The sequence below is a fragment of the Muscardinus avellanarius genome (genome assembly GCF_963383645.1).
Source record: "Muscardinus avellanarius genome assembly, chromosome: 17".
NCBI classification, from domain to species: domain Eukaryota; kingdom Metazoa; phylum Chordata; class Mammalia; order Rodentia; family Gliridae; genus Muscardinus; species Muscardinus avellanarius.
Genome location: NC_137803.1, coordinates 18,767,824 through 18,792,474, shown reverse-complemented (window position 1 = coordinate 18,792,474; position 24,651 = coordinate 18,767,824). Strand labels below are relative to the sequence as shown.

At 39.7% G+C, this 24,651-nt stretch overlaps 1 protein-coding gene across 2 annotated transcripts in view; it reads left to right on the top strand.

Annotated features, from left to right (window-relative positions):
• The window catches only part of WDR7 (WD repeat domain 7), a gene marked incomplete at both ends in the record, with an annotated part of 323,548 nt that overhangs the window by 189,180 nt on the left and 109,717 nt on the right, over nt 1–24,651 (top strand). For both annotated transcript variants that reach the window (XM_080714515.1, XM_080714514.1), the window contains one exon: nt 23,760–23,946. In XM_080714515.1, the coding sequence (XP_080570641.1) occupies nt 23,760–23,946 (187 nt within the window). The remainder of the gene's footprint in view (nt 1–23,759; nt 23,947–24,651) is intronic.

Sequence of the window (24,651 nt, the reverse complement as noted above, 5' to 3'; positions counted from 1 at the left end):
CTGCGCTGGGGAGGCTGAGACAGGAGGATCGCACAGGTTCGAAGCCAGCCTCAGCTACTGAGTGAGGCTCTCAGCAACTTAGTGAGACCCTGTTTCCAAATAATGTATAAAATAGGTCTGGGAGGATAGCCCAGAGGTAGAAAGCCCCTGGGTTCCACCCCCACTACCACAAAAAAGAAAACAAAAATAAAAACAAAACCCAGTGGATTCTGCCTGTGTGTTGTAAGCACAACTAAGCCCATTTTGCATCTACGGATAAATAAATGATGGCTGGCAACTGTTGCCCCCAGATTTGCATTTCAATGGCCTAGTAAAGTACCATCCTTTACCTCCTACTTCAGAGGGATGTTAGCAATAAGGAAAATTAATGATTTGTTGAAGAGATCAGATATTTGATTATAATGTACAATAGATGTACAAATTCTATATTTAACTTTTATTTGCCTTTTAATTGCTATGGATTTCTGGACCTGCTACTAGGTACTTTATCAGACCAAAGAAATGGTTCCTATAATCTCTGATCCTCAGACCCAGTGGACATTACAGTGTATTTTTTTCCAAAATAAAAAAGGCAACCCAGTTCCATTATCCTGTGCGTCCATTTTAGTTGTGGTATCAGTTCACTGAGCCGGCATCCTGGGAGTTCAGAAAGAGTGAAAATGGCAAGCAGAGGATATGTGTGTGTGTGTGTGTGTGTGTGTGTGTGTGTGTGTGTGTTGAATGGTTTAAAAACGCAATCGTATTGGCAGATAGAGAATCCTTTGGACTTTTAAGCACCAGAAAGGAGATTTAGGCCAAGAGAAGGGAATGTATTAAGCCCAAGCTCATTTAAAATTCTACTCTGTCTGACTGTCCTTCACATTACAGAGCGGCCTGCTGGGAAGGTCTCTAGTGCCACTCTGACCTCCCGTCCCCTCGGGCGGCCTGGGCTTGGTGGAGTGGGCCACTCTGCTTCCGGGAAGAGAAGCGTTCTGGGCCGTAGCACAAGACCTAAAATATCGACACGGTCCCTCCCAACGCAAAGCGGTATTCTAGAGTTGTAGGCAGTATGTCGTTCAATCTGTTTCCATTGCCCAGAAATCATAATGCTGAACCCGTAGGCTGTCAGTCAAGTTAATTTTGGTAACTGTAGACTTTGCCTTTGCCGACATTTTTATAGCATACATAGATAATTATGCTTACTCAGAAGATGTACTATATTAACATGATAAACAAAGATGAACACGTCATTGCCCTTTCTTAGTACTATTACGAGGTGATCAAGGTGGACGGCCCAGTGGTGTGTGGCCTTGGGGCTTTTGTGAGTGTGGTAGATGAAATCCTGAAGTGGCACAATCGGTAGCCACTCATTTTGGGCCCTCTTCAAAGTTGTTGACGTTTTAGGGTGAGTCACACACCTGCCTGGTGGGAGAACCAAGGCGGTGCGTCTGTATACTCAGGCCATTTTGCTCTTTCTGGCCTAATACCACCAGGGGAAGGTCATGCGGTGCCCACTGACCTGGCGCAGCTCGTGGTGCACGCGGTGCCTTGACAGCAGGATTCGCCGCGCTCCCCTTGACCTGGTACGTGCAGGGTGGGCCCTTCTGCGGATGCAGAGGACAGTAGTGGGCTCCTGGGTGGTTTCAAGTAGCCTGCCCACCTTCCACAACACACCCACCCTGAGGAGGGTGGAGCTGTGTCCTTGTGCTGCAAGATGGCCTTGGGGCATGACGGGTCCTGAGTCCTGTGGGTCAGTGCCTGGTCAGGGGCCCTTTGACAGCTCTCCCGCTCTCTTGTCCCTGCTCCTTTCTAGCTAACTATGCACACAGGCAGTACCACCCTTATTTCATGCATACGTGGTCATCAGTGCACACCAACGGGAGCCCCATGTGATTATTATCTTAAAATGCACACGGTGCAGAAGTAGCAGTGGTAAGGACTTTGAAGTAGAGTGCATCAGCTTGAGCCATATTAAACTGCCATTTGGAGAGTCAGAGACGGCCAAACGTCAGCAATTTTGCACGGCTCAGCCTAACAGTAAAGCACCAGCTGTGCTGGGTTTTGGAAGTGCATCAAGTCGTTGGAGCAATGGATTTCTTTATAGCTTGGCATCGCAGCACACACTTAGAATCTTAGCACTTGGGAGGCTGAAGCAGGTGGGTCGCAGGTTCAAAGCCAGCGCCTGCAACTTAGAGAAGGTCTCAGCAACCTAGTGAGACCTTGTTTCCAAATAAGAAATGAAATCAGTCTGGGGGTGTAGCTGGGAGGTAGAATACCTCTGGGTTCGAGCCCTAGTACCAAATAAATAATAAATACAAATACATTTTTATGAGTTATCCATTCTAAGAGATGTTGTTATAGCAGCCCAAAGGGACTAGAACAATAGTTTAAAGAAGGCAGAACTTTGACGAAGAAAAGGCTAAAAGCTAAAATCAAACCTAAAATCTAAGGAATATCTAAAATTATAAATTAGTCCTCTACCCTTTTGCTTTCTTTGTACTGGAGATTGAACCCAGGGACATTCTACCTCTGAGCTAGACCCCCAGCACTATTTTATTTTTTTATTTTAAAATAGGGTCTCACTGAATTGCTGAGTCTTTTGTTAAGTTGCTGAGACTGGCCTCAAATCTGTGATCCTTTTGTCCCAGCCTCCAAAGTACTATCAGGCCTGACTATTAGTTCCCTTTTTGATAGAAATATTTTAGAGAAGTTTATTAGTTTCTGACTACTTTTATTTTAGTGGATTTAGAGATAAAAAATGTTAGTGCCTTGATTGAGAACATTTAATTCAAGAAATACAATCTGTTTTGTTTTTAGTAGCAGTCGTAGCTACTTCAAATTTTATTTATATTTACTATGAAATCATGTATGTCTCAGGGACAGTACTAAGGGTTGAACCCATGGGTATTCTATCTCTGAGCTATACCACCAGCCATATTTGATTTTGTGGTTGAAACAGGGTCTCACGAAGTTATTGAGAACCTCTGTAAGTTGCGTCATGCTGAGGCTGGCCTCAGACTTGGAATCCTCTTGTCTCAGCCTCTGAGGAACTGAAATTACAAGCATGTGAGCGTATACCATCACTCATATATATATATATATATATATATATATATATATATATATATATAACATAAACTTATACAAATGGTAAGAAGATATGATCTGATGTGGAAACCTCTCTATACAGTATAGTGACAATCCAGAAGTGGTCCATATTTATATACATACTAAAACCAAAGTAAAAAGAAAATAATAACTCTATTCAAATAGAAACAGCAGCTGGACATGGTAGTCCATGCTTTTAATCCTAGTACTTTGGGAGGCCGAGACAGGAGGATCGCAGCTTTGCAGCTAGACTCTGCAATTTAGTGAGACCTGGATCATAATAAAGCATAAAATAGGGCTGAGGCTGTAGCTCAAAGATTGAATACCCCTGGGTTCAATCCTTAGTAACACAAACATACACACACACACACACACACACACACACACACACACACACACACACGAAACACATCAAAATAGCTTGACCCAAGAGCTCAGAATGATATGGGAATCACTTTTGAATGATAATAGGGAATTAACCTTGTTATTATTAACCTTGTTATTTTGAAAACTGGCCGTAAACATTTGTCTTTCATTTTTTATAGCAATAGACTTTGGCATAATCAAATGGCTGAGGAGAGGAATTTCTTTGTTAAAATAGTTTCTAGCTAATAAATGGAGAGGGTATGTTAGAGCAGCAGCATCTGTCTCCCTTGATGAATCAGGGGACCTGGGCACCGGCTCCTCCTCTCACCGTAAGAGGGGCAGGCGGCATGATCCTGGAGAACGCACACAGCAGCACCTGGAAACAGCACTCAGACCTGAGTCTGCTCCTTCAAGGCACAGAAACAGCAGGGGTCAGGGCGCTTACTCATGGAAATATCATCTGCAACTGGGCGTGGCGCACACTTGTAATCCCAGCATTTGGGAGGCTGAGACCTGAGGATCGCAGTTGGCAGACAGCCTCAGCTACTTAGGTGAGGCCCTTTGCAACTCAGTGAGACCCTGCTTCAAAAAGAAAAAAAGAAAAAAAAAATAGGACTGGGGTTGTAGCTCGGAGGTAGAATGCCCCTGGGTTCCATTTCCAGGCCCGAAAAAAAAAAAAAAGAGAGAGAGAGAGAGAGAGAGAGAAATATAATTTGCAGAACCCAGGTATAGGAAACTCCATGGGTTGAAATGACAGACAGTGGCAGCAGGAGGTGAGCTGTACATTGAGAGATTTAAGAGTTTTTTTTATTCTAATTGGAAGAGAAAATGTAAATAAGAAAGCGAGAGAGAGAGAGAGAGAGAGAGAGAGAGAGAGAGAGAAAGAAAGAAAGAAAGAAAGAAAGGAGTGAAAGTCTCTTTCTCTCTCTCCCTCTCTCTTCTGAGAGAACCAATAAAATGTTAGCACTATTTGACAGTTTTAAGGAACTAATAATTTTGTTTAGATGTGATAAGCAGTATCATGACTCTGTTTTTTAAGCACCGGTCTTTGATATATATACATATACACATATATACACATATATACATATATACATATACACATATATACACATATACACATATATACACATATACATATATACACATATATACATATATACACATATATACACATATACACATATACACATATATACATATATACACATATACACATATATACACATATACACACATATACACATATACACATATATGCATATATACACATATACACATATACACATATATACACATATACACATATACACATATACACATATACACATATACATATATACACATATACACACATATACACACATATACATATATACACATATACACATATATACACATATACACACATATACATATATACACACATATACATATATACACATATATATACACATATACACATATATACACATATATACACATATACACACATATACACACATATACATATATACATATATACACATATACACATATATACATATATACACATATATACATATTGACATATTTAGGGATAAGATTTGCTGCAAAGCAATTCATGGCTCTGGCAGAAGTAAGTGGGAGCAGAGATGAAGCAGGGCTGGCCAGGAGGGCCAATTGCTGAAGCCAGATACTGGTTAGAGCAAGGTTTAATAGACAGTACTCATCTTTCTATTTTTGTTTGTGTTTGAAACTTTACATGGTTAAAAAGAGGTCTGAAATGGAACTGCCTGTCCCGCAGAGTCGTGAAGGCCAAGCCACTAGGCGGTGTTAGCAAGGGACAGGTCTGCAGTGGAGCCAAGGGTTTGCTTTCATTCAGTTTCTCATTTGATTGCAAATATCAGCCAAGATTACAAACCTCTGGGCCAGAGCAGTCTAAAGACCCATCTAGCCGGGCATGGTGGCACATGCTTGTAATCCCAGCATTTGGGAGGCTGAGACAGGAGGATCACAGTTCGCAGACAGCCTCAGTTACTTAATGAAAGGCCCTTTGCAACTCAGTGAGACCCTGTTTCAAAATAACGAATAAAAAATAGGGCTGGGCGTGTAGCTCGGAGTTAGAATGCCTCTGGTTTAATCCCCAGTACTGCAAAAACTAAAACTAAAACTAAATAAATAAATAAAATAAAGATCCTTCTAATTCTGAGCTTCCTAAGTCTGTATTTCTTTGAATGAACAACTGAAATTGAGAGACAAAAAAAGTTGGAGTGGCCAGCAAGTCTTGGTTTAAAGTAAACTTGACCAAGGCCTTGAAAGATAAAATGTGCATGGCGGAGTATAAATCAATTCATTTATTCATGCCTCAAGATTTTTTTTTTTTTTAGTGCTCCCTCAGTGCCAGAGTACTAAACCTTGGGGTATGATTACAATTAAAAGAGTTTTAATAAAAATAATTTTGAACCCCATTTATTATTGGGAACTTTGTATTTCTTTAAAGGGAATGCCGGTTTCTATTTTTTTTTTCTTTTTTTGGCAGTACTGGGGTTCCTGGAATCCCTTCTATCTCTGGGCTACACTTCCAGACCTATTTTATATATTTTATTTGGAAACAGGGTCTCATAAGCCAGTGAGGCTGGCTCCAAACCAGCACGATCCTTCTGTCCTGTCTCCGCCTCCCAAGCGCGGGGATCACAAGCGTGCGCCACCACCCCCGGCCTGGAATGCCGGTTTCTAACACAGGGGCTCTGGCTTCTGAACCTGCGTGGCACCTGCTCTTTAATTTAGAGCAAACCATAATAATCTCTATGATCCTAGGCGTTCTGATGTGCCTAATGGGAAATTTGGATCACTCTAGCTCTTGACGTTTATACAAAATGATGAACGAAAATAGTTTGTTCTAATTTTTAACTATCGTCTTAGCCCCTTTGGGCTGCTGTAACAAAATACCTTAGATTGGATAATTTATAAACAGAAATCTATTGCTCATCGCTTGGGAGGCTGGGAAGTCCAAGATCAAGGGAGTAGCAAATTTAGTATATGATAAGGGCTGGTTCCTCCTAAGTGGCTCGCCCTTGCTACACCCTCACATGATGGGAGATAGGAACTAGCCCCTTTGGGCATCTTGTAAGAGCACCACCAGCGCCATTAGTGCTGAGGGCCTATCACCTATCTGAAGCCTTGTCTCTAATATCAGCACCCTGGAGGTTGGATTTCAACCTGTGAATTCTAGGGGGACACGGCCACTCAGCCCAGAGCATCTGTACAGAAGGATAGCGTAATATATGGGGTGAAACTTTTGGGCTCCTGTTAGTAGCCATGAAATTCACTAATTAAGAGGCGGAGGAGGGGGAGCGAAGGGTGTATTTTCTCTTGTTCCTGCCTCTGTAATATAGTTCTGTAAACATGCATTTAAGCTCATATAGTTAGGCTCTCTCCATAAAACTGGAACAGGTCTGATGTTAAGCTCATTTACTGTCTTAGAACAGAATTGATCTTGCCTTCACATTTGATTCACTTTCTGCAGACTTTGAGAGGAAGAAAAATAGCATTGCTAGCTCAGTTTAACTAGGCCAAAGTTAATAGGGGGAAGGCTGGGGAGTTGGTTGTTACAATATTTGTCTGCCTTTCTCTGACTTAACTTTAATGTGTTAATACACGTAGAGCGTTCAGGAGCGTTCAGGTGGACATTGAGGCTGTCCTGAGAGCTCCACCACTTAGGCTTTCACGTTACGTACATGTTGCATTAACCCCACACTTACTTGGCAGTTGAACCTGCCATGGCACCTGCTCTTTAATTTAGAGTGAAGCTGTGATTAGCAGGAGAAAATAATACGATGCATCTTATTTGCATATTAAATGAAGTCCCTGTGCAGATAGCACTTTATGTGTGGAATGTGATATGAGGATTACATATATATATTATTTTGGTGGTACTGGGGTTCCTGGAAGCCCTTCTACCTCCAGGCCACACTCCCAGACCTATTTTATATTTTTATTTATAAACAGGGTCTCTTAAGCCAGCATGGCTGGCTTCGAACCTACGCGATCCTCCTGTCTCTGCCTCCCAAGCACGGGGATGACAAGCGTGCGCCACCACGCCTGGCTTACTTTAATATATTTTGAAGTAAGATGGAGATAATAGAGGATTACAAGTCAGGTGAACTAATAGTATGATCAAGAGTATGTTAAGTTTTCTAAGAAGTTATTTTTCTTATTCTCAAAATTGAAATTAATATTATATCCCTCACAAGACTATTTTCAGAGTTAAAGGAATGCCACATGTAAACACCCAGCACAGCACCTGTCATCTAACAGACAGTCTACAAAATTTATTTTCTTTCTTCCCTCTATTTATTCATTTCTTTTCTTACTGCTTGGTAAAATAATTTATAGTATTTTAAAAGATTCGAGTCCAAGAAGCTTAGCATATTTTAAAAAGTTAATTTTCTCATTTTAACTTATAAATATCTCTGTTTGAAGAAAAATAAAGAATAGCCTATGTAGTTAAACACAGGAAAATGGAGGGAGAGGAATATGATATATTTGTGTTTGGCAGGTACACATTATCCTCTTTAATATTATCAACTCAAGAAATAGGTTTTATCTCTATTTTAATTATCTTATTAGGCAAGGAAACTAACAGTATAAGTTACCCAAGATCGAATTGTAGCCAAACTGTAGATTTAGGATTAAAATCCAGATCTTAATTTGTAGCTCTCTACAGTGATCTATAGATTTTTAGCCATTGGACAGAGAAGGGTAGCTTTTGCCTTCTAATTAGAAAGGCGTCAGGAAGGAGGTATGGAGCAAGGGACATGTCTAAACTGTCTGGGGGACCCTAAGATTGTACTCGTGGCACTGGGCTCTCCTCCGATTTTGATACCCCAGTTTTCAGACATAGTCTGATAATATGCCATGTTCATCAAGTGTGTTGGGATAAAAAAATTGAGCACTATTGTTCTATGATCTATTACCCAGACATGAAATTATTATACATTTGTATAAAATTAAATCCATACATGGATCTAAAGCCTTAAAATATTTGACAACCTTATTTATTTTTCTTTATTACTCTTAGACAGTTTAGAATGAGTTGAACTTTTATATGCTATACGGATAATATAAGAAGCGATACTAACAGTATATTATTTCAGGTTATGCTTAACTGTCAATGACAGTAGGATGGCGGGAAGTATATATGGCTTCTTTTGGTTTACAGCATTACTTCTTTCATCTTTATTGAAAATGAAGGCTATAGTATAGTGCTTTTCAATCTAAATCTGATTATGTAAAATAATTAGCTAAAGCAAATTAAGCCATATACAACCATTTTGCAAAGTTAGTAAAAAGGAGCTATATTTGAAGCGAAAATATCATATTAAAACCATACAGCAGCCAATAAGGCATGAGGCAGCTAATTGCTTCCTGTCCCTTTTGGAATTACTCAGCCAGAAAAAAGATAACACATATTGATTTACTGTATAGTAAATGTCCCATTGTCCCTCCTCCTCTAGCACCGGACACACACGTGTGCTGCACTAGTGGCAGGGAACGGCATATCTAGCCATTTCTTTCATCACACTTATGTAATAACAAAATTAGGATGGAGTATTTTCTTCCGTCTTAGAAGGATGTGGCATAAACTTATTAAAACACAAAAAATGAATGGCAGTTTCTTGCTAGATTGAATGCATGGTGTGTTTGCGTTTAAGCTCAAAAGGAAAAAAGGTTTCCAAAGAAAAAATAAGTATCTTCTAATAATGGAATATTAATTTACTGATATGCATATATAACATTAGTGTGTATTTTATAGACATGCATGTATAATATTACAGGCAATGTCAAAACATAGCATATGTTTGATAATTTTTTGGAAGTTAACATGAAGATTATGGGAATTCAAATTGTAGTCTCCAGCAGTCTTTTGATTTACTGTAGGAATGACCCACTAAACTAAAGAATAGGAATTTTATTCATACAATATATTGTGGTTCTACTCCTACATAGATATTTTTTGCCCGGCTATTTGTGATTTATCTATAAGCATTTAATATTTTTTCAACATAGACTTTGAAATGCTTTTTAAATTGTTCTAAAGGCAAGTCAGTAAAATTAGCGAGAGGTTATAAAAGAAACAGATTATTATAGAGCAAGCTGCCATAAAAGGCAATTTCATGTAAACCTACAGATTTCAGAATAAGGGAGTGGGAGAACCCTTCTTTTTTGGTCTTATGTGATAACAAACATTATCTAAGATTTTTTAATTGTCTGTGATCTTGGCTGCACCTGTAAGCTGGGATATTTATCATATGACAGTATCCTGTACTTTATGTTGAATGATCAGAGCATCCTTAATTATAGAAGAGAGTATTTCATGATTGGAGTGCTTTTTCCTTTGTTTTATTCTGCATTATTTAATATAGTGCTGTGTATCATTATGATTAAAAATACGTGTATCTTTACATATTTCTTTGGAAATATGCTTGTCCTCCATCTTGGTTTAACATTAGCATCTGTCCCTATTTCACATTTTCATGTAGATGGAAATTAAAATTTCCAAGAGTAGATGACTCCTGTCAATACGCGTACCCCCCTTGTGTCCCAGACTCTCGCGTGTGGACTTCAGCTGCTGCAGGCAGGCTGCTGTTTACTGGCCGGTTCCCATTAGCACAGCCACGACGCCTGGGCTACATAATGGACTCAAAGGTGAAGAGCAAAGGATCTCAGCAGCTCCAATCAGCAGGGCTTTTCCAGGGCTAATTACCTCTTTACTGCGCTGACTCTAATGTGACATGTTTATTGCCTTAACTAACAACTCATTAGCTTAGTTGATGTTTTTGTCAATATTAATTCGTTCATTTAAGCCAAGTCAAAGCTTAAACAAAGATGTCCAGACTGAGAAACGGGCAGCAGAGTGACTTTTGTTTGCTCATCTTTTTTCCTCCCCTTACTCAACCTCAATAAAATAAATGTGAAGAAAGGAAGCGTTTTAAAGTGCTTGTACCGAGAGGATGCTGGTATTTGTCCATTTTCCAGCATGTAGAATGAATCGGAACCTATTTCTCTGTTAGTCTGCGTATCACTGCTTATTTATTATTTAGTATCTACAAAGGGCGTACACTCACTGCTCTTTGACTATATATCTACAAAGGGTTAACGTTCAGCAGTTCTTTATTCCAGTTAATGCTTCCCTGTGGTTATTAGAAAAGAGATCAAGTAATTTTTCATATGATTTTAATCTTCACTGGACTACCTATAAGATTACTTTGAGATTTCTCTGGTAATGATGGCTTACCTTACTTAATTAGTTTATGGAAATTATTTAAAAGAAGAGGCAGTTATAAAATTATAATAAAATATTTCTTTTCAGTTCTTTTGCCATGGTCTAATTAACATTAATCATATTTCTTGAACAAGGTCATTGTTTTGATTTCATGTACTTTTTTTGATAATATATATTGAACCCAGGGGCATCTACCTCTGAGTTACACCCCTGTCCTTTATTTTCCATTATAAAACGGGGTCTCACTAGTTTACTGAGAGTCTCACTAAATTGCTGAGGCTAGTCTCAAACCTGCAGTCCTCCTGTCTCAGCCTCCCAAGTCCTGGGAATACAGGCTTGCACCAGTAGTCCTTTACTCCCTAGTGCTGGGACTAGAACCCAGGGATTGCACCTGCTAGGTATGTGCTCTGCCATTGAGCTGCATCCCTGGGCCCATAATTAAATTCTTAATGCTAGTACAAATGGATACAATAGCTGAGTGTGTGCTTTGGACTAAGTAGTAGGTAGATTGCTTTAGAGAGGTTCATCAGCGTCTTCAGAACCCTGAACTCCATTTGACAAGTGTCCTCTCATAGGATGTTTAATGGCATGTAGATGATTAGGAAAGGTTAAAGTACCTTCCTACCAAAACAAGAGTAAGGCTGCATTGTTCAGGGAGCCCGTCCTTAGAAAGGTGAGCTTCTGCCTCAAAAGGCCGTTTCTTCTTGATTGGTTGTTCTCAGAGGTGATCAGGCCCAAAGAAGGCTACCAGAAGCCAGGTCTAGAACACGGACTGCTACTTTTAGTGAGAAATGCATATCACATAAATCAGAAATACTCATAGCATTTCATGCATCATTTTCTAGCTATAAAATGTTACATAGCCACCAAATTATTATGAGCAGTCAAAAGAAATCACTGTCACGAGAAATAAAATACTTTATTTACAGTCTGTAAGAAAGACTGACTCTCTTTACCTTCCTTTCTTTCTCACCTGCTGTTCTTTCTTGAAATCTTCTCAATGAGACTTTCATCACCCAGGGAGACCCTGTTTCAAAATAAAAATAAAATAGGGCTGGAGTATAAGGAATATATCACAGACATAGCATGCCTCTGCGTTCCATCCCCACTAACACACACACACACACACACACACACACACCAGAATTTCAGACAATTCTCACTACTCCATTACTATTCTTATCACCTAATGCCTCATTCTATCAGGTCTGAGTCACTTCAGGAGCCTCCCGACAGGCCTCGCTCCAGACTGTCCCGTACCTAGTCCCCAGCTGCCATCTAAGCTGAAAGCAACAAGGCCGCTGTCCACCTACCTTCCATAGGAGTCCCATGAGCATACCCCCTATTCCTCAGAAGAGCGTATCCCGTATTCTTAAGGACATACCCCATAGCCCTGCACTGCACACTCTATTTCATGGCCCCCTCACACACCATCCCCTTCTCCCCCCTGTCCCCTGTCTCTCACCACACAGGACATGCTGCCACCCTGTATGTCCCAAGCAAGCCGCCTCCCCTGGGCCTTCTCTGCTTCCCCACAGACAGCCACACGCCCCTCTCACTCCTCTCAGGGCCCTGCCCAGAGGTCACCTTCTGCAGAGTTCTTCCTGCTGCAACACTTTCTGGGCAACTCCTCTGCCTTATTTTTCCTCCCCACACTTAGTATGGCTTTTGGTATCTGCATGTTCATTTGGCTCTTAAGTCTCCGCTAGACTAAACCTTAGCAAGCACGCACATTTTGTTGACCCGGGCTTCAAATTGTGCCTGGTCCACTGCAGGCATCTAACAAGTACTCTGAGAGCCAAGGACCCGTTCAGCTACTCGGTGCTGGAGTTAGGATTCAAACCCTGCTGTTCTCTTGTTAGTAGCCCTCTCCTTTACCTAGCCTCCCTCTTGCCCTTTCTTTCTCTCTCTCCATTCACTAACCCTTTACCTTCAGGGAAGAGGGTATAGAAGTATTTGGATGATTCAATACTCAGTATATTATAGGTTTTTTTTTTTTTTCTTGTGGTACTGGGGGTTGAACCCAGGGACAGTCTACCTCCAAGCTACACTCTCCAGCCCTATTTTATTTTTGCTTTGAAATATGGTTTTGGTAAGTTGATGAGAATCTCACTCTTGCTGAGGCTGACTTAGAACCTGCAGTCCTTCTGTCTTTGCCTTCCAAGTACTGGGATTACAGGCGTGCCCCCATACCTGGCTAGATTATAGATTTTTTAGCACCCCTTTAACCTCATGAACATCTGTTTCTGTTATTGTACTTCTTTGATGCTGGCCCAGACTATCAAACAATCAGCACTTTTTTTTTTTTTTTACCTTCCTTAGGCAGAAAAAAGGCTGTATGTATAAGCAATATCCTCTTGTTTATTTGTAAGAAGGTCGGACTTTCTCATATTTTAGTCTGTCATCCAAAATCCATTATATCAAAAGCAAAATGACATTAAATTTTCCTGTATGACATAACTTGGTTAATCTGAAATTCATCAGCATGAGAAAAAAGTGTGTTCTCATCAAAAGAAAATTTTAACTTTGTGCTCTCCTGATTATAAGATAGGAAATAGCTAATTACTTTGAATTAGGACTGTTTTGATTAAACTAATACTAGTCTAATGCAGTTTTAAATATCCTTGTAGAATTAATTCCTTAATTAAACAAAAATTTTTTTAGGCTTTTGATAAGTGAAATGATGGCTTCTTGTTATGCTATGCGGGAAGTGAAAAGTTTTAAAAGTTTTTAATAGCTGCCTTCATACAGAGCATCTGTTATAGAAATGTTTAGCAGATATTCCATATTCATGAACACTGCACACTACATTGGAATCATTTTTGATCAAGTATCTGTATGAAGCAAAGGGATAGAATTCTAGATGGCACTCTGCCATCCTTGTCCTTTGATGGACATCAGCAAGTGGGAAAAGGCTTCATTCTCTTGATTACACTTCGAAATAAGTGGCCAATCATTATTAATTCATTTTGCACTCATTGTAATGGCACAAATCATCATAAATTCATTTGGTTTAAAGTGCATATAATATGTTCTCCCATGGGAACGTCCTTGTAATTGAGCTATTAATTAAAGTATTTTTTTAATCTGACCTCTTTGCCCTTCTTTACTCCTCAGAGCCAAGGATGGTTAGTGGCCATTTCTTCCTTCATGATTTTCTCTCAAGTATGAGGAATGAGATAATCAGAACTAGGCCTGGTGACTGACGCAGGAGTGACCAAAGCCCAAGAAAATGGCCAGTGTGTATTTCCTACCTGCAGGACAGCAGGGATAGTTATGGACGGTCTCTCGGGGCGCTAGAGTATTCTCTGAAATGCTATGGCTTTGTATTACTTCCCGTAAGAAAATTTCATTCTGCCTTGATAAATATGGTTTGACTCTGACTGCCTGTGGGATAACTAGGGAATTTCTTTGAGGTCTTTAGGCTTTTGGGGAAGCATGGTTGGGAAAACTTAGGCAAAATGCTAGTGCCAACAACAATAATGATATTGATAGAGAAATAAAGGTTAGAAAATGAAAGGTTAGAAAAATGTCATGGATTTTACAACTTTTAAAATAGTTTTTTCTTATTTAGTGCTACTCTGCACAAATAGAAACTGGTTGAAAAAATACTACATAATTCATGTTCTTGTCTTAGTGGGATCTAAGAAAAGGGTTATGGAAAATAAGGAGCAGAGGTAACTCTGATGTTCTGTTACTATATATAATTGGCAGCTGACTCCGTGTGTGTGTGTGTGTGTGTGTGTGTGTGTGTGTGTGTGTGTACCCAAGGTACTTCTGTCGAATTCAGTCCCTAAACTGTGCTAGCAATACAAGAAGGGGAAAAATGAAATAGCAATAGAAGGTTTTGCTTATTAGCAAACAGAAGCTACTAAATATGATTTGTGATGCTTATAGAAATATTTATAAATTTTTTTGTGTGTGGTACTGGGGATTGAACCCAGGGGCATTCTACCTCTGAATTACATCCTCAGCCCTATTTTATTTTTTATTTTGAAACAAGCCTCATTAAATTGCTGAGGCTGACCTCAAACCTGCAATCTCCCTGTCTCAGCCTTCCAAACACTGGGGATTACAGGCATGGGCCACCACTCCCGACATAGCTAATAATGTATTTTCTTACAATCAAAATTCAACAAATTGAACATGTACCTTATGATAAGGATAAATAAATGCTCCAGGAAAGAAATTCACTAAATAATTCCATATACTAATATTAAAGTACAAAGGTGTATGTGTGTGTGTGTGTGTGTGTGTGTGTGTGTGTGTGTGTGTGTGTGTGTGTTAATGTAGGTTAATCTTTGTAAAAGGCTACCATAACTAGCTAAATACTATAAAATTCTAGGCAGTTGTCCTGTTGGTCAGTTCATGATTGGACATTCATCTTGCCAAAGCAACAAGTTAGCCATTCTATATCGGCTTTTTAGCTACAGCTTACATAGGCTTTATTTTGTTATCTCTGTCTCAATCTTTTTCTCATTTTGAACATTTTTGCTTTTAGAGCAAAGTCTAAATATTTTCTTGCAATTTTGCTCTTTTGTAGCACTTTTTGAAAAGAGTAAGATTAAGGTTGGTACCCTTTAAATAATTTAAGAACTTGAGATAAAATAGCACTAAAATATGAGCTATTGTTATTACTCTTGACTGCATGACAACAGAATTAGTTTCTCAGCAGCCAGAGGGTGTGAGTTAATTGTGATTTATCCAATGCTGGATTTTAGTGCTTTCTGCTTTTTAAAGGATTTTGTTTGGTTTCGATTTATCTTCCTGTGTTCTGAGTCCGTCTGCATTTTGGTAGCTTAATTTTACATTCAGCTAGACAGACAGCGATGGGAGGAGGGGAGACCAACTACACAGTAAATTCTCATTCTAACCCCCCCACAGTATCTGTAAACTCACCCCACTTCTAGGTAGGAAAGACAATAATTGGATCATTTAGCCTTGAATATGGCCCCACATTGACTTGAATAATGCCAAATTCCACCCTTTAATACGCTGAGTTAGAAGCCCCTTGACATTTGCAGTCAAGAGCCAGTGACCAGTAATAGAATTTACTGGTTGTGACTTTTAGACTCAGACAAGATACTTTTTTAGTTCCCCAGAACAGTAAATTTATTGCAAATGGCAGTGATTTGCAATCTTTTGGATATTATGGGCCAGTAAAATTTCTAAAAATCAAATTTAAGGATATTTACTAGTACTCCCAACTTTTTTATTTTGCTTTGTCCAGACATTAGAAATTATGCACATGATTTTATTTTAAAAACCCTCTTATTCATCCAATGGTAATAACAATTTCACCATACAGGGAATAAGAGTCTAACCTCAGAATAAGCACTTCTTTAAATTGAAATAATTCACTTTTATGAAAAATATTTACTACATTGTATGTGTCTTTACCATTTTACCATAGAACCCTGGGAACTCTTCTGTGGGGAGGATAGGAGATTCTTGGAAATTTCTAATCTGCTGATAATTATGTTGACTCTCCTGGGCATATACAGTATAGAGTAATTTCAGAATTTGCCAAAGTGACAAATATGTGTTAAGTATTTACTGAATGTAAAGCACTGTGCTAGGCCTTATACCAAACAGAAAAGTATTTTCTTAAAATTTCATATGGCCCAGGAAACTTATCTGTATAGCAGATTTGAAGAGGTAAATAAATAAAATTAGCGTTAAACAATAGAATAAATGCCAAAACATAGTATGTTGTTGTTTGTTAAATGTGTGAACAGTATTCACTATAATAAAAGGAATGGAATAGAGCTGTGGCTAACTGGCAAAGTGTGTGCTTAGCATATGCAAAGTCCTGGGTTCAGTTTCCAGCATTAAAAAATATATATATTTTAGCATAAGCATGAAAGATATGGCAGAAACACCACTCTTCCCTTTTATATAAACAAAACCAATTCATTGAACATGGCAGTATACCCCCCTAACAACCTACATATCCCACCCTTCCATGAAAGTAGAGGGGCTGTAACATGATGTAATGCTAACCAGTAAGATTGGATCTGATTTTTAAAGGAGGGCCTGGTTAACTGGCACATGGTCTTTTGGTTCTTCACCCTTCTCCTTCTTCTGCCTGTGAAGTGGATGCTGTGCTAGACATGGTGAGACATTTCACGGCCACAGAGCAATGCAGCCAGAGCCAAGACAATACAGTGGCCCGTCTTGAGCTGTGGCATCAGTGGCAAACACCTTTTCTTTACATGAAAAAAGATAAAACATGTAACTTATTTAATTTTCTATTTGGGAAGACTTTGGAACTGTGGCTGAAATTAACTGAGGAGTAGAAAGAGGTGGACTTGAGATGGTCATAGAGAGTTTTGAACCCATAGTTGGGGAGAGCATCATGAATACAGCATGATTACAAAGATCCATGCGTGTTCAGAGACACACAATGGTCATCCCACGTGGCCTGGCTGTAAAGGCCTGAGCCCATACACAGGCTGCAGCTGACCATCCTTCTGTGGGCTTCCAAAACACAGAAACAGACTGTTTTTCTAAGGTTACTTAATTCACAATTCTAAAAGCACTAAGTTTTGTGTCTTTCTAATCACAAGATAACATAAGTATAGATTCAAGATGAGAATCTGGTGGTGGGCATGGTGAGGCATGCCTTTAATCTCATTTGTACTTGGGAGGCTGAGACAGGAGGATCGCAGGCTCGAGGTCAGCCTTAGCAACTTAGTGAGACCCTGTTGGAAAATAAAATACAAAATAGGACTTGGGTATGCCTTGGTGGTAGAATGCCCCTGGGTTTAATCCTTAGTACAAAAAAATTTTTTTAAAGGTAAAATCTGATGATCAGAACTCTCCATAACTTAAAACGTCCAATGGTTTCTCATTGTTTATTGCTAGAATAAACAAACTCCTGAGCATGGCTCTACTAATTCATAATTTCATATCTACTGCCACAGGAATGCTCTCTCCCCACACACACAGTTGAACTGTGCATAATCCCTTGATCCTTTAATGTTCTCTCTGACTTCCTAGACTTCCCACATGTTCTCTCTTCACCTGGAATATTGCCTTTGTATTCTCCTCTCTTTTGATTGGCTAATTTCTATTTAACTCTCTTAAGTTTTGGCATAGCGATTACCTTTCACAGAAGCCTTCTTGTACCCCGACAGATGGGACTAGGTGCTTCTATTACGTTCTGTCTTGGTAGCTTGCATTCATAAATATTATAACATTGCTCATGATATATTTGAATTCCCTGTTAACTCACCTGTCTCTTGAATTAGAATGAATTTCCTTATGGAAAGAAGTGGAGTCTCATTCTTTTTTGTTTTCCAGCACTCGGTATAATATAGCAATACTCAGTAAATAACTAGGGCATGAGTCTTGGGATGGATGGGTTGGGACCACATTGTGGAAAGCCTAGAAGGAATATTATGCCAGTTACTTGACTGGTTTAGTATGAACACCAGAGAGGCTTTTATGAGGGGATGAATCATGGTGGTAGATGCTAGCATCCCTCTCCACTGTGCTTACTCAGCAAGATACTATGGAATAGTGATTATTTACAGCAAGTAAATAATCATATAGTTTTGTACAAAATTAAATTCCATCTTGGGCAAACTAAAATATACAATATTGAGGAGTGGGGGTTTAGTAAATGCTTAAGAAAACTATGAGGGTAAACTTAAAATTCATAAAATTCTGCCATGAGACACTTTCTAGCAATAGGAAAAATCCTATCAATATATTTTGGCTTTTACATCACTTTGGTCCATCTTGTAATGCACTTATATTACATTTAATTATTATTATTTTTTGTTGTGTGTGTGGGGAGGTGCTGGGATTGAGCACAGGGGCATTCTACCTCTGAGCTAAACCCCCAGCCAATTTTTAAATTTTTATTTGGAAACAGGGTCTCACTGAGTTGCAGATAGCCTCACTAAGAAGCTAAGGCTGGCCATGAAGCAGGATCCTCCAGTCTCAGCCTCCCAACTACTGGAATTACAAGTGTGTGCCACTTTTAATTATAAGTTAGAAAACCTTAATGAGAAAATGCAAAATATCTTAAGAAAGGAATATCTATCCCTTCTCGTTATCATACAACCTTTGAAAAGGCTTGTTTTTTGATATCAGCAGGAAGAATATCTGATAACGCGTGAAATCACAGGCATCTCACTCCTTCCTTTAGAACATCAGTGCGGTTATTTCTGGCAACAGTAAAGTCATAACCATGCTCCTAATCAATGTAGCTGAAAAACAAAGGGCTTCACTAAAAAATCCTTTGTAACTTCTGTTATTTATGTAGCAAAATAAGTGGTCAGAGACAGATGTGTAATTTTAACATTCACATGTCTTCATAATTCCAAAACAGCTTGTTAGAAAAAACAAACAAAATGAAACTGACCAAACTATGTTATGTGCGTGTACAAAGATGTAGCACTGAGTCACTGCTATGCGTGATTGGAACGTACCAATTTTAAAAATCTCTTTTTTTTTTTTAAAAGGAAACCTTATGGCAGGAGGATTATAAGTTCAAGGTCAGTCTCTGCAACTCAGCAAGACCCTCTTTCAAAACAAAACATAAAACAGGGCTGGAGGTGTAGCTCAGAGGTGGTATGCTTCTGGGTTCAACCTCTAGTGCCCACCCCCACCCCAAAGCAAAGCAAAACACAGTTCCTGGTAGATTTTCAATGTGCGTGTGAAGTTAGCCACCTGGTCACTTCTCCTTCTTTCAGTGCTCTCCCCATGGCCTCCACAGTGGTAAAAAGTACCTTGTAGCTGTGTTTTGTCATCTGGAGTCTAATTTCGATCAAAGGAAAGATCCTGAAGGAGGATTTTTACTGATAAGATCCATGAATGGTATAAGAAATGAGGCATGCCTGGAATCCCTGTACTTGAGAAGCTGACAGGGGGATCACAGGTTCAAGGACAGCCTCAGCAAGTAGCTGAACTCTCATCAACCTCATGAGACCCTGCCTCAAAATAAAAACAAATAAAATAGGGCTGGGGTGTAGCTCTAAAGTGGACTGCCCCTGCCTGGGTTCTATGCCAAGGAAGGAAGGAGGGAGGGAGAAAATGGAGAAACGAAGGAAGATGCAAGTGGAGAACAGAGAAGAAAAGAAAGAGAGGAAGGAAGGAGATAAGCGAGGTAACTGCAGCCCACCCTGTATCTCCTGCTGAGTTGATGACTGTCACCACCAGCAGAGGGTTGTGCTCTGTGGGTGGCCACGGGCACCGGGGGCCACCGCAGGGGCCGGGGGTCTTCTGGAGATCCTGTGCTGATTTTTCCTTTTCTGTCATTTCATCACAGGACAAGTGATCACGTCCCCTTGGTCGTCCTTTCTGTTTTGTCAGAACAATGATAGAAAATACCAAGAAGTCAGCCACTTACTGTTTATTTTCACTCTCAGGAGAAAAATTGTGTGAGTGGTGAGGAAGCTGCCCCTGGAGCTCCTATCACAGAGGCTGTGAGAAGCCAGCGCAGTGCCCAGCGCTGCCAGCGAGCTCCCGCCTGTAATGAATACGGCAGGAAAGGGAAACGCTGATTGAAATGCTATAAAACATTGTACTTAGGCAACTTTACTTCCCCTCTGCCATATTACTTACTGAGAATGCACCTCCAGGGAGCCCTGTTGGGTAGATTGGAAGCCATTGCTGCTGGTGAGTCCAATCTCTGCAGCTCTTACAATTTCCTGGAAATAAACAGCAAAGTGGTAAAGTTCTTGACATTTTGTAATGTTGTTCTGACAGACTAGGGCAGGGAGCTGCATTAGAAATGTACGTACAGCCGAGCATGATGGTGAACACCTGTAATTTGAGTACTTGGAAGGCTAAGACAGAAGGATCCCAGGTTTGAGGCCAACCTCAGCAACTTGGCGAGACCCTTTTCAATATTTACCAAAACCAAAATAGGGCTAAGGATATACTAGCCTCTGGGTTCACTCTCCAGTACACAAAGAAAGAAAACGGAAAGGAAAGAAGGAAAGGATACGACAGTAGAGCCTGGCATAGTAGCTCATGGCTGTAATCTCAGTATCCAGGAGGCTGAGATAAGAAGATCACAGGTTCAAGACCAGTTTCAACAACTTAACAAGATCCTGTTTCAAAATTTAAAAAAAATAAAAATTAGGCTGTGGATGTAGCTCAGAGGTAGAATTCCCTTGGGTTCAATCCCCAGTATGACAGGAAGAAAAAAGAAGAAAACAAAGGAAAAGAGGAAATATAAAGTATTTGCAGTAATAGCAGATCTGTTTTCTATTTCAGATCCACAGTGTATGCAAGGCACTGTGTTTGGTGGTTTTGAAGATGCAGAGTTACATGAAACACAGTTCCTACAGGAAACACAGTTCCTACAGGAAACACAGTTCCTACCCTCAAGGAGCTGATAAATTTACTGAGGAAAAGAGAAATACACAGAAATAATTATATTTACAAACACAGTAATTAAGGACAAGTATTGGCAGAAAATGGAGAACAGTGGGTCACTTTTTTATAAAGGATTTCATGAATTTCTTTCATCCAAAAGCAAATTGGAGAGTTATACATATTATATTTACATGGCTAAATAGAATAATAAAACTTATAAATACACATATGAAGTATGAATTTTGGGATGTTTTGTCAGATACTATACATATACATATATATGGCAGAATACATATATTTACAGTATACATATATGTATACACACACACACACACACACACACACATGCCTTTTATGCCTTTTACATTTACCACATAAGTTTTTAACCCAAAGTCATGACCTTTTTAAATTTTTTTCTGCGGAATTTAGTGAACATGTATATGTATGTAATTTCTTGGGCAAAGGACTCATGACTTCCAGTAGATTCCTAAAGGGTTCTGTGCTTGACTGAGAAGAAATTTAGAACCACTGTCTCAGTCAACATTTTCCTACTCTGATCCAAAACAACTGACCACATAACTTAGAGGAATGAAGGTTTATTTGCTCCTAGTTTTTGGAGATTTCATAGGTTCAGTCCATGTCAGGCCTGGTCTGTGGAGCTTAGGGCATAGTGGTAGAAAGCAGAGAGAAGAAGAGAGCATGTTTCTGTTCTCACATCATGGAGGCCAAAAGCAAGAGAGGGAACAGGGGAAGAGGGGCTGTATATAATCCCAAGGCCACAGCTCCAGGGACCCCTTTTTGGCAACCAAGCCCCACTTCCAACATGGCTGCCCAGGTCTCCATGTGGGCTAAGGGGACATCCTAAATTCACACCATTTTAACCACCAGTTTATAAAGTGCATCCACAACTGGGCTGTACGATACACTCCACTTCCACTCCAAGCCATTCTCACTTAACAGTTGACTATAAGATCAAAATGATTAAATGCTTTTATTTGATGGATATGTTGATGAGAGTTTATATGCTGTAATTTGAAAAGAAGACAAACCCAACACGTTATTGATGGTGAGCCCTGCCTGCCACTCTTTGAGCACTTGCCAGGTGTTAGGCACTTATAAATACACTCCACAGGTGAACTAAGTTCATTCACACCCTGACTCTTCATGTGAGCTAGCCAATAGTGTCACCATTTGACAGAGAAAACTGAGGCTGAGTGATCCGCCTCCTAAAGGCTGGCGCCGCGGCTCATTCATCGTCTTTAGTCTGAAACCCCTGCTCTCCTTACTCAGTATGTTATACTGTTCTTGATTAATTAATTGTTCATTGTCTCTTCTCAAAAAACAAAAGCCTCTTCTAAACTACACCTTGTTTTCCATAATCCCTTATGTTTGTTTGTGTGTTTGCTGAATGTCAAAATACCTTTTAAGTTAGACAGGCCTTTGTGGATAATAGCCTTTAAGCTTAAGCTATAGACTGTAAGCATAATCTTCAACATAAATGATTGCATGTTGATTAAAATCTAGTGCATTTTTTTCTATTTAGAATAGTTCTGTGCAACTTTGAAACCTGTTTAACAAACTTGTATGAAGAACTTTCAGTGTACTTAAGCTTGCTGTGATATATCAGCACATACCAGAGAGTGCGGAGGAATGCAGATTCCTATGCAGGGAGACGTTTTCAAGCTCTGAACCCTGCTTCTTCATCCTGCATCCCAACATGGCCTTAGTGATAAGTGTTACTGAGGGGAAGTATTTTACATATGGACTGTGTTAGATGCACGAAGGTTAATAAATACTACACTACACTGAACATGGTGGCACACACCTGCAATCCCATTACTTAGGAAGCTGAGACAGGAGGATCACAGGTTTGAGGAAAGTTTCAGCAGTGTAGCAAGGTTCTCAGCAACCTAGTAAGATCCTGTTTCAAAATAAAAAAAGAGCTGAGGGTACAGCTCAGAAGTTGACTGTCTCTGGGGATCACTTGTAATATTTATTTATTTATTTTTATTTTTATTTTTTTTTTTTGTGGTACTGGGGGTGGAACCCAGAGGCTTTCTACCCCTGGGCTATACTCCCAGACCTTTTTTATATTTTATTTGGAAACGGTCTCACTAAGTTGCCGAAAGCCTCACTGAGTAGCTGAGGCTGGCTTCGAACCCGTGCGATCCTCCTGTCTCAGCCTCCCAAGCACGGGGATTACAAGCGTGCGCCACCACGCCCGGCTCACTTGTAATATTTAGAAGTTAAATTTACTTATATAAATGTAACTATTACATAATTAAATGCCATAGTAGATGATATATTGTAGTCCTCATTTTTCTTTTGAAAGTGTATGACTAAAACCACAAGCTCAAAATCTCTTATAGTTGTATTGTTCAAAACCATTTGGCTTATGTTTGTTTGTTTGTTTGTTTGTTCGGGGTGGGACCCAGGGGCGTTTCTACCTCCAGGCTATATTCCCAGTCCTAATTTTTATACTTTATTTGGAAACAGGGCCTCACTAAGTTGCTGAGAGCCTCACTCAGTAGCTGAGGCTGGCTTCGAACCTGTGCGATCCTCTTGTCTCAGCCTCTCAAGCGCTGGGATTACAAGCGTGCGCCACCATGCCCAGCTTTGGTTTATGTTTTGAAAGTACACTTCAAAGAGAGTCTCGTAGGAGTATAATGACTTTGCTGGCCTGCATTGTATTTTATGATTTTAGGCAAGGCACTGACGTTCCTCCTGCTGCAGCCACCGAGCCCCAAGCTTCCTCCGCACAGCACCATCCGTAGGACAGCCATTGACCTGATCGGGCGAGGATTCACGGTTTGGGAGCCTTACATGGACGTCTCTGCTGTTCTCATGGGGCTTCTTGAACTTTGTGCAGATGCTGAGAAACAGCTTGCCAAGTAGGTGCTGAGTTTCAGTGAATTTAATTTGTCATTGTTTGGAAGGGACTGTGGGGTAGAAGTCATCAGTTAGCCTTCATAAGTTATGTATCCTTCATAGGCCAAATGTAGACTTCATCTTTTTGTTGTTGTTGTTGATTTTTATTTTACTTATTTTATTTTTGAAAACTTTATTGGTGTGTTATAGTCATACATCTTAATGGGGTACAAGATGGTGGAGGCTTACATGTGCACATCACCTAATTAGCCCTTCCCCAATTCCCACCCCTTTCCCTCCTCCTCCCTCCTCATGTTTGGCTTAGTGACTGACTTTAATATGTTTGTTAAAGTACATCATGTGCATTAGAGAATTTCCCTCTTCCCCCCTTCCATTTGCTCATTAGGTCACCTCATTTGCTCATCTATAGAATCTCCTTCTTCATCCATAGTTTCTCCTATGACCCATTTTCTCCCTAGTTTCCACATATTAGGGAGAGCATCTGATTTCTTGTTTTTTATAACTGACTAATCTCACTTAGCATAATGTCCTCCAGTTCCATCCATTTTCCTGTAAATGATGTAATTGTGTTTTTTCTTTGCAGCTGAGTAAAATTCCATTGTGTACATATTTCATAGTTTTGTAATCCATTCATCTGTTGATGGACATCTTGGCTTGTTCGGCAGTGGTGAATTATGCAGCTATGAACATAGATACGCATTCATTAG